The sequence below is a fragment of the Cyrtonyx montezumae genome, unplaced genomic scaffold (genome assembly GCF_038088225.1).
Source record: "Cyrtonyx montezumae isolate F1298 unplaced genomic scaffold, pur_monq_1.0 scaffold_7, whole genome shotgun sequence".
Lineage (NCBI taxonomy): Eukaryota > Metazoa > Chordata > Aves > Galliformes > Odontophoridae > Cyrtonyx > Cyrtonyx montezumae.
The window spans coordinates 26,042,353-26,056,483 of record NW_027072078.1 but is presented as its reverse complement, the minus strand read 5'-3'; the positions used below and the strand labels follow the sequence as shown (position 1 = coordinate 26,056,483).

Sequence of the window (14,131 nt, the reverse complement as noted above, 5' to 3'; positions counted from 1 at the left end):
TAAAGCCACGAGTCAGGTGGCTGCCTCCTCTCCTCCACACCAACCATCTTTGCAGGAAAAACAGCACTCTTTCTTAGGCTGTGCTGAAAATCCAACTCCCTGGTACTCCTGAGACACTCAACCTGGAAGTGGAAGCTCGAGTTCAGCCTATATCCCAACCCACACACCCTGTGGAAATACAGGCTGCATGTACTGTTGAGACTCAGCATAGAAGTAGTGATTTCCATCAGCGCATCAGTATGTTTTTTCTCCCATAACATAAAAGGGGAAGGGGGAATTACAAGAAAAACAAATTAAAACCCAAACCCACAGCCAATAAAGAGTAAGACCGCTGTCACTGCCATGGTAGGCAGACACAAACCACAGCTCTGCACTGCACACCAGCCTTGCCAGTGCTTGGATCTGACAGCAGCAGGATGTGTAGAATAAAGCCAAAGCTCCCTGCTAAATGTTACTGCCAAACTAACCATTTCTTGTCAATATTTGTGAAACAAATTGAGTTTGTGTAATAAACATCCCTGCATCTGTGTGTTCCTTGTTTCAGCATGAGGAGTTGCAAATAAGCCTGACAGCATACTTGTGCTGGGGAGAATGGCCTGAGAGCCTCTGGCAGCACTCAGCTGTTCCCAGCGCCTACAAACGGCTCTTTGTGACCAGTGACAGCACTCCTGAAGCCTCCCATGTTATCTCTGCACTTAGGCAGGCACCTCAGTTTGCAGTTTGCAGCCACTTGTATTAGAAATAAGAAAGCCATAAAATAAAATAAAATCAAGGAAAAAAGTTTTGAAGACATCTCAGTGCCAAGAGATTGGTTTCAGAACGCTCTACAGGCCTAACAACTAAATCAATAAAAAAATTTGGGTCAGGCTCAAGCTATTTGTCCCTTGTGTGCATCAAGGTGTCCTTTGCCACACGCCAGCCCTCCAGATCCATGGGACAGGCTCCAGTTGAGAACACCTCTCTGCAGGAGGCAAGGCCAGAAGAAAAGCCTCTGGCAAAAACCCAGCCACAGTCAGACAGGCCATCTATTTTTTTCCACGTTCTTCCCATGTGAGTGATCTGAAGATTCACCACTCAATCCTCCAAGAGAGGACTGCCATGTTCACTGTACCCTGCCCACAGCTTAGCCATCAGCAAAAGGAAATACGACTGGGATACTACTAGTAACAAAGCACACTTTGGGAACCTATGAATTTATTCTCACATCTTACAAGGTCTTACAGCATGATCATCAGCAGGATGCTTCACTGTCAGGTAACAACTCATTTTTACTTCAGAACAGGAAGCTCCACTTAGTAGACCCCCATCCGGGCAAGGCAGAAGACACAAGGACCAAGTTACTTATCAAATGCCTTCAAGCATTCCTGAAGGAGATTTTAAATACATCAAATAATTTTCTTAAAATCTGTTTTAGATGAAAATATTTGTAAAGAAAGAAAAGGGAAAGCATATCAGGGTTTGAGTAATCAAGTTGATTTAACAGCAGAAATGAGCAGAGCATTACCCTCCCCATCACCATCACTTACAAGATCAGGAACAGTCTGAACTGTTAAGTGCCAACACTTCCCTGGATTTCAGATGGAAGCCCTCAACATTGAATCTTTCCTTCCTTAACCCAGAAGTGAAGTAAATCCTGGAGATTAATTGTAAGCTATCGGTTATTGCTTAGTTGCATTACAGCAGTATTTTGAAGGGCCAAATGGCCTCATCATTCAGCAGCTGTACACAAACATAGAATAAGAAGCAGCCTCGGAGCACAGAGAAGGTCTGAAACAAAGAGGAAACGGTCACAAAAGGAGCTGATGAGAGTACCCTAATGCACTAGCATTCATTACCAACACCAGTAAGTTGTATAGCAGCACATTTGTTAGAATAGAAACGTGGTCTTCAAAGATCTGCCAGGTCTCCCTGTGACCTTCCCCTCTTCAGTGTCAATGCATTTTATTTGCTGGCTATTTGGCAGGTGCAAACAGGTGGGAACTCTGATTCACCAGCAACTCACTCTGGGTCACTACTTGATGGATGGAGACTAGCTCCAAAATCAGTTTTAAAAGGATTGACATGATTTGCAGAGACAACAGATTTGTGCACAGTGTACAATTTGTTCGTTCCACGGCAACCTACCCAAACACAAAGGAAGCCAGCAAGTTGTTCCTCTGCAGATCACAGAAGGAAATTTGCCACCTGTAGGCAAAGCTGCAGAGGCTGAGAGGCAATATGATACACAAACTAAAACCATAGGTAACATGTTATTGGGCAGACCCACACCAGAGGCTTTCAGATTTACAAACCATGAAACACAACCTACAAGCACAGAGGAAGCTCTTTAGAAGAAAGCACATTTTACTGTGAGAAACAGAAATGTGTGGGCTCTTCAAAATGAGCCAGCCCTACTGCACATGCAACATCTGCCATCCAAGCAGAACTGTGTTGCCCTTCAGCTGAGGCATAACATGTGGAATTCCTCCTCACTCTGCTTCTGGTAAAACTGCAGCAGTATTTCCATGCTATGTGGCCCTCATGAAAGGCAATGCCACAGCTGGGGTCTCCAGCTTCGAGCTGGAAACACACTGTCACAGAAGTGACAACAGCCATAGGGAAAAAACAATGCCCCACTAACTGCACGAAGGAAGAAGAAAGGTGGTAAGACACAGGCTCCCTGTGGTCATGCAGAAACTGCACAGTGAGATGTGCATTCAGCTACAGGAAACAAGTTTCAGAGCTACCAAAAGAGCTAAGCCAGCAATACAAGCCAAAAGGGAGTGGGGAAAAAAACAAAACAAAAAACAAAAACAGCAAATCACATACCCACAGTCTATCCAGCTTATAGTACCTCGTCCTTTCACCTCCTGGGCCACACTGGACAGTAACCTGAGTGAGCTTTCTGCAGCAGCAGCTGGAAGAAAAAAAAGTCACCAACAGCATTATTACTCCACAGAAAAAAAACAACGGTGCATTCCTTTGTTCTGAAGCACTGGAACGTCTCTAATCTGAAAAGACTATAAATGGAGCAGCAAAATCTTCTGTAAACTAAAAGAAACAGTGACTACAGTTACAGTGGGTGGCTCCTTCCCTTCTCACTCTGAGCATTCAAACTCACACTGCCATGCACTCCTTGATCTATAGCGAAACACCACGTCCTCTTCTGCAAATCAGCTTCTCTCTGACAGCGCCTTTTTCCCCCACGGCTGGGCACAAACTGGTTTGCACCTCTGCTTGCTAATTACTGCACTTCATTAAGGACTTCTGTCAGCTGTAAGGATAAGTCAATCAGTGTCTCTGCCTGCCTCAAACCCACTCCTTAATACTTACCTAATAGCAGGCTGTTATTCTCATATTAACCATGGGACACAGCCAAACCAGTGGTCTTGGGGAGCTTAAAACTATCAGCAGAAAGGACACAGAAAAGCTCCTTTCAAGAACTGCCTGCACACTCAAGTGAGATTTTTATAATGGCCATGCCACATGTAAAGTTTTTGCAAGATGCTTCCATTCCAAAACACTCTTATAAATGGTATTAAAAATTGAGAAGAGAAATGGGATGAGCACTCAAGAAAGAAAAAAAGATACTCAAATACCAAACTCCCTGAACAGTTTCTAACGGAGGCTGCTTCCTGCCCCAATAAGCAAAAAATAGAAATCCTTGAACTACTTATCTTCTGCTCACTAGTTGAGCAGCCCTAGCAGGGCATCCAGCTAGCAGGATGAACTAGGTGTCCCCTCTAAGTGAGGATGTTTCCAACACACTTTCTGCACGAGCTAGGAATGCTCATCTAGCTATGTTCCGCTGAGAAGCAAAGCCTTCTTTCAGCAGCACAACCGGTTGTTGGCCAGTTGCTCATCACAGCTAGAGGGTACGTATCTGGGATTAAAATTTCCTATCTCTGCATTCTCATCATCTTTTCCCCTCCCTTTTTTCTTAGCTGGGTGACAGTTATGCAAGAGCTTTCTAATTGTGCAAGAATCACTGTGTGAGGGAGAAACATTAATCCCACTGCCAGCTCTGCATGCGGTGCCTCAGACTGCTAAAACCAACCAATTAAATAATAAAAACAGAAAAAAGAAATCTCCACAACACACTTTTTGAACTATGCCCATAGGGTAACATTTATTTGATGAGTGTCAGAGCCAAAGTGTTCTGGTTGCACTACTAAAAAAATCAAAGCAATCACCACTTAAAGTATTAAGCATAAAAAGGAAATTTTCCCTTTAAAAAGCTGAATAATACAGATCTTTTTTTTCCTTAAAGCGTTCCTTTCAAAAAATCACTGTTCAAAACTCTTTTCTGACTTCCACTTTGAACCTGTTACTGAAAAACCATTTGTCCAAGTTTTAGTCCTCAAAGTTTCCCATTAGAACAAAACGCAAATATTTTAACAAAAACATCTATCATTTCAACTGTCACAAAATAAGCCCACCTCTAGGAAACAAAGTTAATTATCCCAGCATCCACACGTTTTTGTCTGCAAAATCCTCTGATATTAGGTGAGGGGTTGGGTCCCCACAAACGGATCTGGTTTGCCATGCTTTTAAACCCAGAGCGATCCTCCTGATGTCACTGTCTATGTCTGAGCTAAGACCTTTAAAACAGGCAAGGAAGGGGGGTCGCAACCCCCAAGCAAAACTTAACCTCGTACCACTTGTTGCTTCCTTTTCTTTCCTATTGGACAACAATAACAATAAAACCTAACAGTATAAAGAAAATCAACTCAGCAATGGACTTTTCCTCCTGCCCTCTGAAATTCTTCATGGCCATAACGGCATCCTGCAGTTTTGCGTAGAGCTTCAAGATCACTTGTTTGCTATGGTGCCACAAATAAACAGCACACAAAAAAAAACCCACCAAAACAAATGAGGTGGCAAAGGTAAAGAAGGAGCACAACACAGAAAAAGGAAGAGCAAACAGAGAGATACAAGCAAGAGTGAACAACTAGGGAAGCCTGAACGAGAGAGAAGACAGCAAAAAAATTCAAGGGGACAGGTGGCATGATGTGAAGTGAGACATTTTCTCCCTCTTACGCAAGCAGCTCATTTTTTATTTTTATATTTTGTTCATTAGAGTTGAAAGACAACTGTGGGACATCCAAAGCTGTCAAAAGCAAAGATGGGCTGATTTCAGAACTGTAACTATTCATTAAGCCTTTCAGTGCCACCAGCAAATCGAAACTTGCCAACTACTGCAATAAGCACACCAGTGAGCTTTGACTGATAGCCCTTATGAGCAGCCATTTTTGGACACAAAGCCAGAAGATACATTTTTGCCAGTGGCAGAGCAATTAGAAGATCAAACTAAAAAGCCCCTTCTATCTTGAGACATCAGGAGTCTTCTACAGGACAAAATGTCCTGTAAAGGTAAAGGACACCGCTCCTAAAGAAACCCTTGTGCTACACTTTGCAGTCACATAAGGTAACACAGAGCAAACAGCGAGGACAAAGAGCTCAGTCACTGGGGCAGAACACACGGATATCCACAAACACACCCAACCTGTTGGGCTGGGAGACCTGGGTCATTCAGAAGGAAAGGAACTCACCAGATTTGGAATACAGCACTAGTACGTTGTTTCGCGTCCTGAGAAGCTTCTTAAAATCCTTGTGGTCACTTATTTTTTCTATGAGCGGAGACAACTTCAACGAGTACCCAAACGCCAGCAGGAACGCCTACAGAAAAACAAAGCCAGAAACATTAGGAATCCTTTCCACACTGAGAAACAAAACACAAACTGCTCTCGAAATCGCCTTGATTTGTTTCACAGTCTTGAGATGTACTGCCATAAATAAAATAGTGTGATGATGTGACCAGCAAAACAAATGAACAAAAGAAGTCATAACCATGATTTACTGAAACTGGACCAATGCCACTCCCAGCAAGCAACCTTAAGTGGAAATATGAGGTAAACTTAACTTCAAGAAATATGTTTTCAGTTAAAATCATCCCCTTTGGAATTTTGTTACTTAGTCAGGTAATTAGATAAAAATTCCTACATAAATTCAATATATCATAACAAGAGAAGCAGCAATTTGCCACTTAGAAAGCCCTCTCGCCCCTGGTTCTTTGAATCCTTTGAAGACCCTCCCAAATATTTCCATACCCTACAGAAGGCAGCGAGAACCACACGGTTAAATAACAAACCCAAGCTGACACAGAGCAGACTGAAGGAAACGGTCAGAATTTCTAAGCAACTGTGTCCACACTAAGAGGCAGAGCCCTCTCCCAGACATCCTTCCCCAGGGGATGAGGGCTCAGCTCCCCACCAGCCACACTACATCCCAGTGCCTTTGCTGCAAGATCAGGCCTGGCTTCCACCAACCATGCATCCCCTGTCCTCACAGGCACATCACTTGGTCTCTCTGCATTTCAGTTTTGCACCCAAGCGAAGAAATCATTTATTTTATAGTATCCTCTAGCCTACTTAAAATCACAGCTGCTCCACAGCAGAATTTGTCTTTTACTCTGCCATAAAGTAAAACTAGCAAAACACGGCCATAACCTCGCCAGGGCCTCCACTGCTCGTTTGTTCTGCAATAATCTTCAATAATAATAATAATCTTATCCATCAGGCTACACCGCCTCCCTTCTGCACAGTAATGAATTCATACTAATGGAATGATTATGGGAAGCTTAGCTAGAGAAATTATCTAGTTTACATTCACCTTACAGTAAAACCTTAACACTTAATTGCTGGGCTAAAAGCTTTCATTCATTTGCCTAACACACACAAGAGTTTCCACATTTCCTTCATTACTTGACTAATTTTGATCAGATCTCATTCCAGCTGGGCTGTAAAACTTAGGTCCAGGGTGGATGGGAAGAAGCAGGGTCCTGTTCCTCACACCCGGTGTGTGCTACAGACTGCAGCGTTCAGAACAAAGCATTCAGCCAACCCAAGTCAGAAGGTGCAGCCCCAGCCGTTGTGTTTCATTATAAATCCAGTGGTTTGCTAACACGATGTCATTGAGGCACCTATGAAAGGTAGTTTGTAAGAACCAAAAGTTTTTCCACAAGTAGGCACATGGAAATAGCTGATGCACACTTAGGAAAAGCTGCTAGAAGATACATCTGCAATGTACAATGCTGAAGTACAACAGGCAGCACAGGCTTAGGGAGAACAGGTCAGCCCACCGCATAGCACTGGTCCCACACCAAATCCCGATGCTTTATGTCATCTGACACACTCATTCCTCCAAACTCAGCAGTCCAGAGCTCAACCTTCCCCCTTCAGGCTGATGAACGTGAATCACTTGAGTATTTTGTGAGATAAATACACACTACTGCCAATCAACGCTGACAAATACAGTTGTGTGAAGCGAGGTGACACAGGCATTCAAATTCCTGCTTAAAACTCATTGCAGTCAGGAGCTGTATGGGAAAGATTAATCTAACATGGATTTATGAGCAGATCTCTTTAATCCTAAATATTTTCTAAACACTTTCCCCACAACTTTATGTAGTCATTCAAGTATCCTACTGTTTTATTTCTATCTTGAGTTACAGGAGGCTAAACTCAACCTGCACTGAAAGCGGGGAAAAAGCAAAACCGCAGCCTGTTCCCTTGGTTTAGAAACCTGCAGTTTAATCAGGAAAAGCAGGTCTGAACTCACTGTTGATAAGAAAGAATTGGAATTAAAAAAAAACAACACACAAAGGCCACTTTCAATATAACGCCACATGGTATTATGAACTTTACTTAAAGCATCTGTAGAGTTCTACTCATAGCTTGAATGCACACGTATCTCACGTCTCTTCCAGATGGAAGGGCTGTTTAGGCCATTTCAGAAGGTTTTTTGCTGTAGTTATAATGGCAGAGCTATAAACCTTTTGAAAAATTGGATTCTGGAAACAGTGACAGCTTTAACTAGTGCCTCGCCTGTGTTGCCACTGAGAGAAAACACGCCGTGCTGGTGGAACTGCAGCACTTCAAGGGAAAAGCACAATACGTTGCAAAGATGCACTGTTACCTCACCCCATTTCTCCCTAGGTACCACTACACTGCTGCAAAATGACTGCAGCAGCCCTCCATGGTGCTCCAGCTCGGAACAGAACCCACTGAGAAAGGCACCATGCACAAGCACATCTATCAGCCCCACTCAATAAATCATCATCTCCCTTTAATTAAGGGTCACGTAGCCTTTTCTTTTTGTCGTAAAACCTGATCTGAGCTAAAGGCATCATCAGGGCAGCAATGCCCCAGCTGCCACCTCAGGCAGCAGCACAGCACCAGGAGGTTATCAGCTGCACTGCTGCCTTCCAACCAGCATTTGCATTGCGCTGTTTGCAAACCGATAAGAATTCAGTAGTTCTGCACACTCTGGCTTCCTCCTGCAGAAATGAATGAGGGCGCACGGACTTCTCTTTAAATCCAGGGCACAAGAAGAGATGAGCTACTATTAAAAAAAGATGTTGTGGAAGATGTCCGTTCCTCCTGGGCAGGAGGAATATCCTTTCAGATGCATCAGGAAGCACCGCATTCACACCAATGGAACTAATAGAGGAACGAGCTAAAGCCTCTTGTCACTTGAGCACTTAAGGCTTATAATCTATTCACAACCACTGTGAAACAGCTAAGACTCCAAATGCTTTACCTAAAGGGTAAATGAGAAGCTGCCTCCCCTGGCACCCTTCAAAGCAGAAGGCATACAAGGACCACATCAACACCAGCACCGTGGGTCCTTGAGAGGGCTCTGCTGATGAGGAACTGCAGTAGAACTGGGAGAAGATCTGCTCTATTTCATGCCATGTTAACACAGTGCCAGCAGAATAGGTCCTCCCATGGTCACTCGGCAAGCTGCACCCGAAAGAGCCATCACCCCACAGCCTCAGGTGCAGGGGACTTCAGTGAAGACCTTCAGGAAAAGGCATGCACAAGACAGCCTGTGAAATGCAAACCCAGAGCACTTCTCATCTGTGTAGCTTCCCCAGCTCATGAGCTGAATGGGAATTCACTGTCAGTGCTTCTCTGTGTAGGTAGCACGTCACCCACAGGATCGCAGCATCTGATCCAAAATGCACCAAGGATTCTCAGGTAAAACACAGGTGAACTAAATTCCTCAAGACAGCCAATTCAAACCTGCTGAGAGATGCTGCTGTTGAATGTAAGGTACAAAATGTGTGCTCTAACTCTGCCTCTGCTCTTCAAATCAAATCCTGTATTTAAAAATACATAATCTTGCAAGCTAGGTGGAAGGAGTCAGAAAGGTTTAATTTTCTTTCTCTTCCCCTGCTCCCCAGCAATTCCTGGCAGGGGTGCTGAGCACACGCACACATTACCAGCAGCCAGGCACTCCACAGCCCCACTGTTAGAGCTGCACCTGAGACAAACCTGAGCCTTCAGAAGCCCAGAGGCAAAGAGAGTTACAGACAAATAACTATTTGCTAATTATACAGCCAGGACTGACACTATTGAAGTCACGGCCATCCCTTAGGCCATGTTTCCTGAAAGCCACCAAGGCAGAGTTTATTCCCCAAGTCATTACTCCTCTCTGAATCTCATTTCAGAATAAAAAATGGGAATATTTTTTAAGCCGACACAAGAACGTATTTTCATATTTTACATTTATTGTTCAAATTAAATGGAATAAACATTCTGTTCCCACAGAACCTCAATTCAGTTCACAACCTGGTCCCCACAAAAGCTGCACAACAGCACAGACTCCTGCTGTGGATGAGCAGCACAGCTGGAGGAAAAGTTTGTATCAGGGGCAATGAAAACACAGTTTTAAAAACAAGAAAACACAAATCCCACGTCTGATGAGGAGCAACCATCAAAAGAGTAGAATTGCAAAACTGACAGAAAAACTATATCCTATTCTCTTATTTCTAGTTCAAGAGCATGAAATATACATTTCCCTGGACAGAAATTATGCTTAAAAATACAAACAAGTACTGTTTCAGCCACATATCTAAGTGCCCAAATCGGTATGTCAACATGCAATTTTTATGCGTGCACTAACAGTTGCACGTATAATTAGGGAGACAATTTGCACACCATTCATCAGGAATAGCTTGGGTGATGTGAACAGTGCTGATTGCAGTGCCACTGCTGCTCGGCAGGAACACAGCCACAACTCTAAATGCCCGTCCTCCAGCAACATATTCACTTTGAGTTCTGTCTGAGCTTAATCGCCCACTGATGTCATTTTCATTTTGGGACAACAGCATTCAACCCACTGCAAATATGGTCAAAGAGTGACCCTGTGCATATGAAGCAGATTGTGTCTGACAAGGCGTTTTATGGGAATTTAGCTGAAGACCAAATCTGCCTTGGAATTTCAAGCAGCAATGCAGATCACAGAATTTAATTTCATAATTGATTTCTTTCAGAGGGGAGTAGTTCACATCCTAAAAAGATGCCTTGCCTGATACATTAAAGTGAGGAAGGAAAAAAAAGAAAAGCAGTAAGTCCCAATAACAAGACCAGATTTCACTTCTTTCCTACTCAGTCTCCAAAACAAACCCACAGCAAAGCACGCACTTTACTGCAGAACGTGAGTTTGAAAGAATATCCCTACGCAGTGAGATGCTGCTCTGTAAGCCTGCAGACAAGCTAGGGGCACAGCCAGGTCCTAGAATGCAGCAGCATGCCAGCCACCTCCAGGTGAGAGAAGGAGGGGAACAGGCTCAATGCTCCCTTCCCCCCAATTTGTTCTAGCTTAAAAATACAAGATGTTCAAATCGAAAGCTTTCTTGTTTACAAGAATCACTGTTTGACTGCAGATGTTTTATCTTCCTTTTTCATCATACCAGACACTCTTGACCTTGTGCAATAATTGCTTGCTTTTCACTCAAGTCCTCCCTCTGCTGCTATTTACATTCAGGGCTGTGCTGCTTTGATCACTGAGCCATTTGTAACAAACGTCTTCCACGATAGATAGTGAGATGTAGGACAGTCTCCCATTTTCATTCATGATTACTATCCAAAATAGCTGTAGAAACATTTTAATCAAATCAGATGAGGGGAAACAGGGTTATCTCTGTTACCCAAAGGTACCTCGAGATCCTGCTAAGCACTGGCACACCGCAGAGAGTCGGTGGTTGCCCCATCCTTGAAGACACTCAAGATCAGTCTGTATGGGTCTCCAAGCACCATGGAGCTGTACGTGTCCCTGCTCATCGCTGGAGGGGGGGGGGGGAGGGTAGGACCAGGTGGCCTTTAAAGATCCCTTCCAATTCAAACAATTGGGTATTTGAGCAACCTGGTCTAGAGGGAGGTCTCCCTGCCTATAGCAGGGGGTTGGAACTAGACGATCTTAAGGGTCCCTTCCAACACAAATCATTCTGTGATTCTATGATTTATTATTTGAAGGAAGGAGAAGAGAATGGGTAATGAGCTACATGGAAGAATGCATTCCTATTCTGCATATTATCCAGATGAATTAATTCTCACTTCAAGTCATGCAGGGAATAAAATACTGAAAACAGAAGAAAGAACTGCCAGCTCTTCACTGTGATGGGTCATACATGAAAGAGGCAAGTGTCCGTCCTTCTCTACTCACCAAGGAAGGCAAATCTAACAGAATAGCTTCATATCCTTTAAACTTAGCCTGAAAAATGCAACAAATAAAGCATTCAACTTGATGCAGCACTAGCTATGTTCACTTTCCAAATATAGAAGACAGCGAAAATACCATGGCGACGTCAAGATTTGCCTAGTCTCTACTGTTCATATTGTTCTTAAACACTGGGTTTTAAGGAACAGAAGCTACAGGCATAATAGTCTATACTAAAGGTGGTTCCAAAGCTCTGCATAGCCAATTAATTGTACGGTTTATCACCAGTTTTCAAATGCTTAGTGAGGGGGAAAAAAAGGCAACTATTTGCTAATTAACAACTGCCTGTAATAGGGTCAATTACTAATGCTGACAAAGAACTTTCTCCTTATTAGGAACATGCTGCTCACTCTCTCCAAGCCAAGCACTGCTGCAACACACATGAAAACAAGCTGCTGGTGAAGGAATGTGGCACACACACACCGCTTCTCAGTGCACGTATCAGGATAAGCTTCAGAAACTCAGGAAACAAGAAGTGTATGGCCCACACAGCCCCCCACTAAAAACTGGGACTGAAGAAGTTAAAGAACTATCACACAGCACGAGAAGCGTGTAGGAGAAGATATAGAAAGAAAACAAAACCACTATTAATGGGACTTAAGAAGAAGAGAGGGCAAAAAAAAAAGATGACACCTGAAAATCCTTAGCACTTCATACAGAAGTCATTATCTTCAAAGCACTGCACAAATATTAACTAATTAATCCTCACATTTTTCTGCCAGGTGAGAAGCAAATAAGCTTAACTAATACAGCAGGAGCAGGACTCGAGGAGAAAAGCAAAGCTCTGCGAGAGGGAAAACAGAGGCAGTGCCTGCATGAGCCAATGATCCCGAAGCAGCTCACAGTGCCCCGAGTGATGGAAATGAGAGGAGAGCTGGGCTGACTGCAATCACCCCTGAAACTCCAAAGAAAGATCTCACGTACCCCCATTTTACTGAAATCATAGAATCAATAAAGTTGGGAAAGACCACTAAGATCATCAAGTCTGACTGTCAGCCCATCCCCACCATGCCCACTAACCATGTCCCTCAGTGCCACATCTACACATTTCTTGGAACACTTTCAGGGACAATACCACTGAAAAGCAATACATGAACAGTCAACAACAGAGCAACATCCACAGCTGATTGCCCACAGTGCAGTGAGAGCAGTTCTGGGCAGAACCATCGCTGCTCCAGCAGCACCATCCCAGTTCTTCTAAAGGGAATTTCACCTCAAATGCCATTAGATTCAACATATCATTCCACAAGGACTGCACACTTGTCCAAGGGCTGCCTGCAACAGAGAGCCCCATCCAGTCCCCACCACCCGAGCTCCAGGACCCTGTGTCCACACTCAGCACCGCACAGCAGTGACATTACCAGGGACTTGCTGACTCTGGGAGCTGGAAGCCTGAAATGTTCAGAGCCTTGTGCTTCCTGAAAGCTGTAAGCTGGCCAAGCTCTCGACTCAGTTTCCCTGTCACTAAATCAATAGGCAGAGGATTAACTGATCTTTGCCATGCTGGTCTCAGATAATGCTTAGTGTTTGCAAGGCAAACGTGTCCTGAGTGTGTGATCCTGCTGGTCTCTGTTAGGAAAGGGACAGCACCTGACCCCTCAATGGCAATTTCACCCTATTGGTATGGAACTCACTCCCTGGGCCTCCAAAAGTAAGCCTGATCCCTCTAGCACAGGGTCTGGCCCACCGCTCAGCCAATCCAATGGGGAAGCACCCAAACCACAGCTTCCCTACAACTCATTTGAGAAATAAATCAGAGATCAGCACAGTGCTTTCCTTAAGCGTGTGCCATGAATTTGCACCAATGCAGGAGACAACCAAGTATCTTCCCTAAAGAGATCCCAAAACATTTTGTCCACCCAGCTCACAGCTTTCCTTGCACAAACAGAGGAAGTCCCACAGAGATAAGGATTTCAATGCACGGAAGCTGCCTCCAGTTTGGGGTTCTGCTCCTATTTTACAGGAGCACTAAGCACGCACCTGGGATCACAGCTCGAGCTGCACATCTGGCACTCAGCATTTCCACAAGGAAAAAAAAACCACACATAAATCACATACGAGTACATAAAGAACTGTGTCAACCCAAACTGTAAACATCACGCAAGGCATGGCCAGGAGAAGACAATGCTCTCATTACCCTCTGCCCCCAGCCAGCCACATTACCTTTAGCTCTGTGCATTGAGAACGCCCCTGTTGAACAGCCCCACTGACTTTGCAAACATTGGCTCAAGCAAAACCCGAAGGCAGGTTTTGCAATGTCACGGCTGTATTCTGCTTTTAATCCCAGCATACAGAGAGTTACGTATTTCAAGATGAAAAATCACACCTTCAAGTGCAAGAGAATGCAAATTGCAAGAAATAATTTAAAGTACTTGTACACAGCAAAGGGGAAGGAATTAGCTGAATCAACAGCTCGACGGAGACATCTGCTCAGCACGCAGCATCACAGTGCAAATAAAATGCTGGGGCAAATTAAGAAGGAGAAGAGAGAATAATGTGGATAAATGATAGTGGCATCAGATAATGCCACTGACAGCAGCAGCTCACTCCACTCAGCTCAAAGGCAACAGGTCTGCATCAGGAAAGG

General features: G+C 44.0%; 1 protein-coding gene across 1 annotated transcript in view; it reads right to left on the bottom strand.

The window, feature by feature from the left end:
* PDIA5 (protein disulfide isomerase family A member 5) overlaps window positions 1–14,131 on the bottom strand; it is an 89,901-nt gene that overhangs the window by 74,801 nt on the left and 969 nt on the right. The window contains exons 2-3 of the mRNA XM_065751187.1: window positions 5,532–5,658; window positions 2,809–2,896 (exon numbers count right to left, since the gene is read on the bottom strand). Coding sequence (XP_065607259.1) covers window positions 2,809–2,896; window positions 5,532–5,658 — 215 coding nt within the window. The remainder of the gene's footprint in view (window positions 1–2,808; window positions 2,897–5,531; window positions 5,659–14,131) is intronic.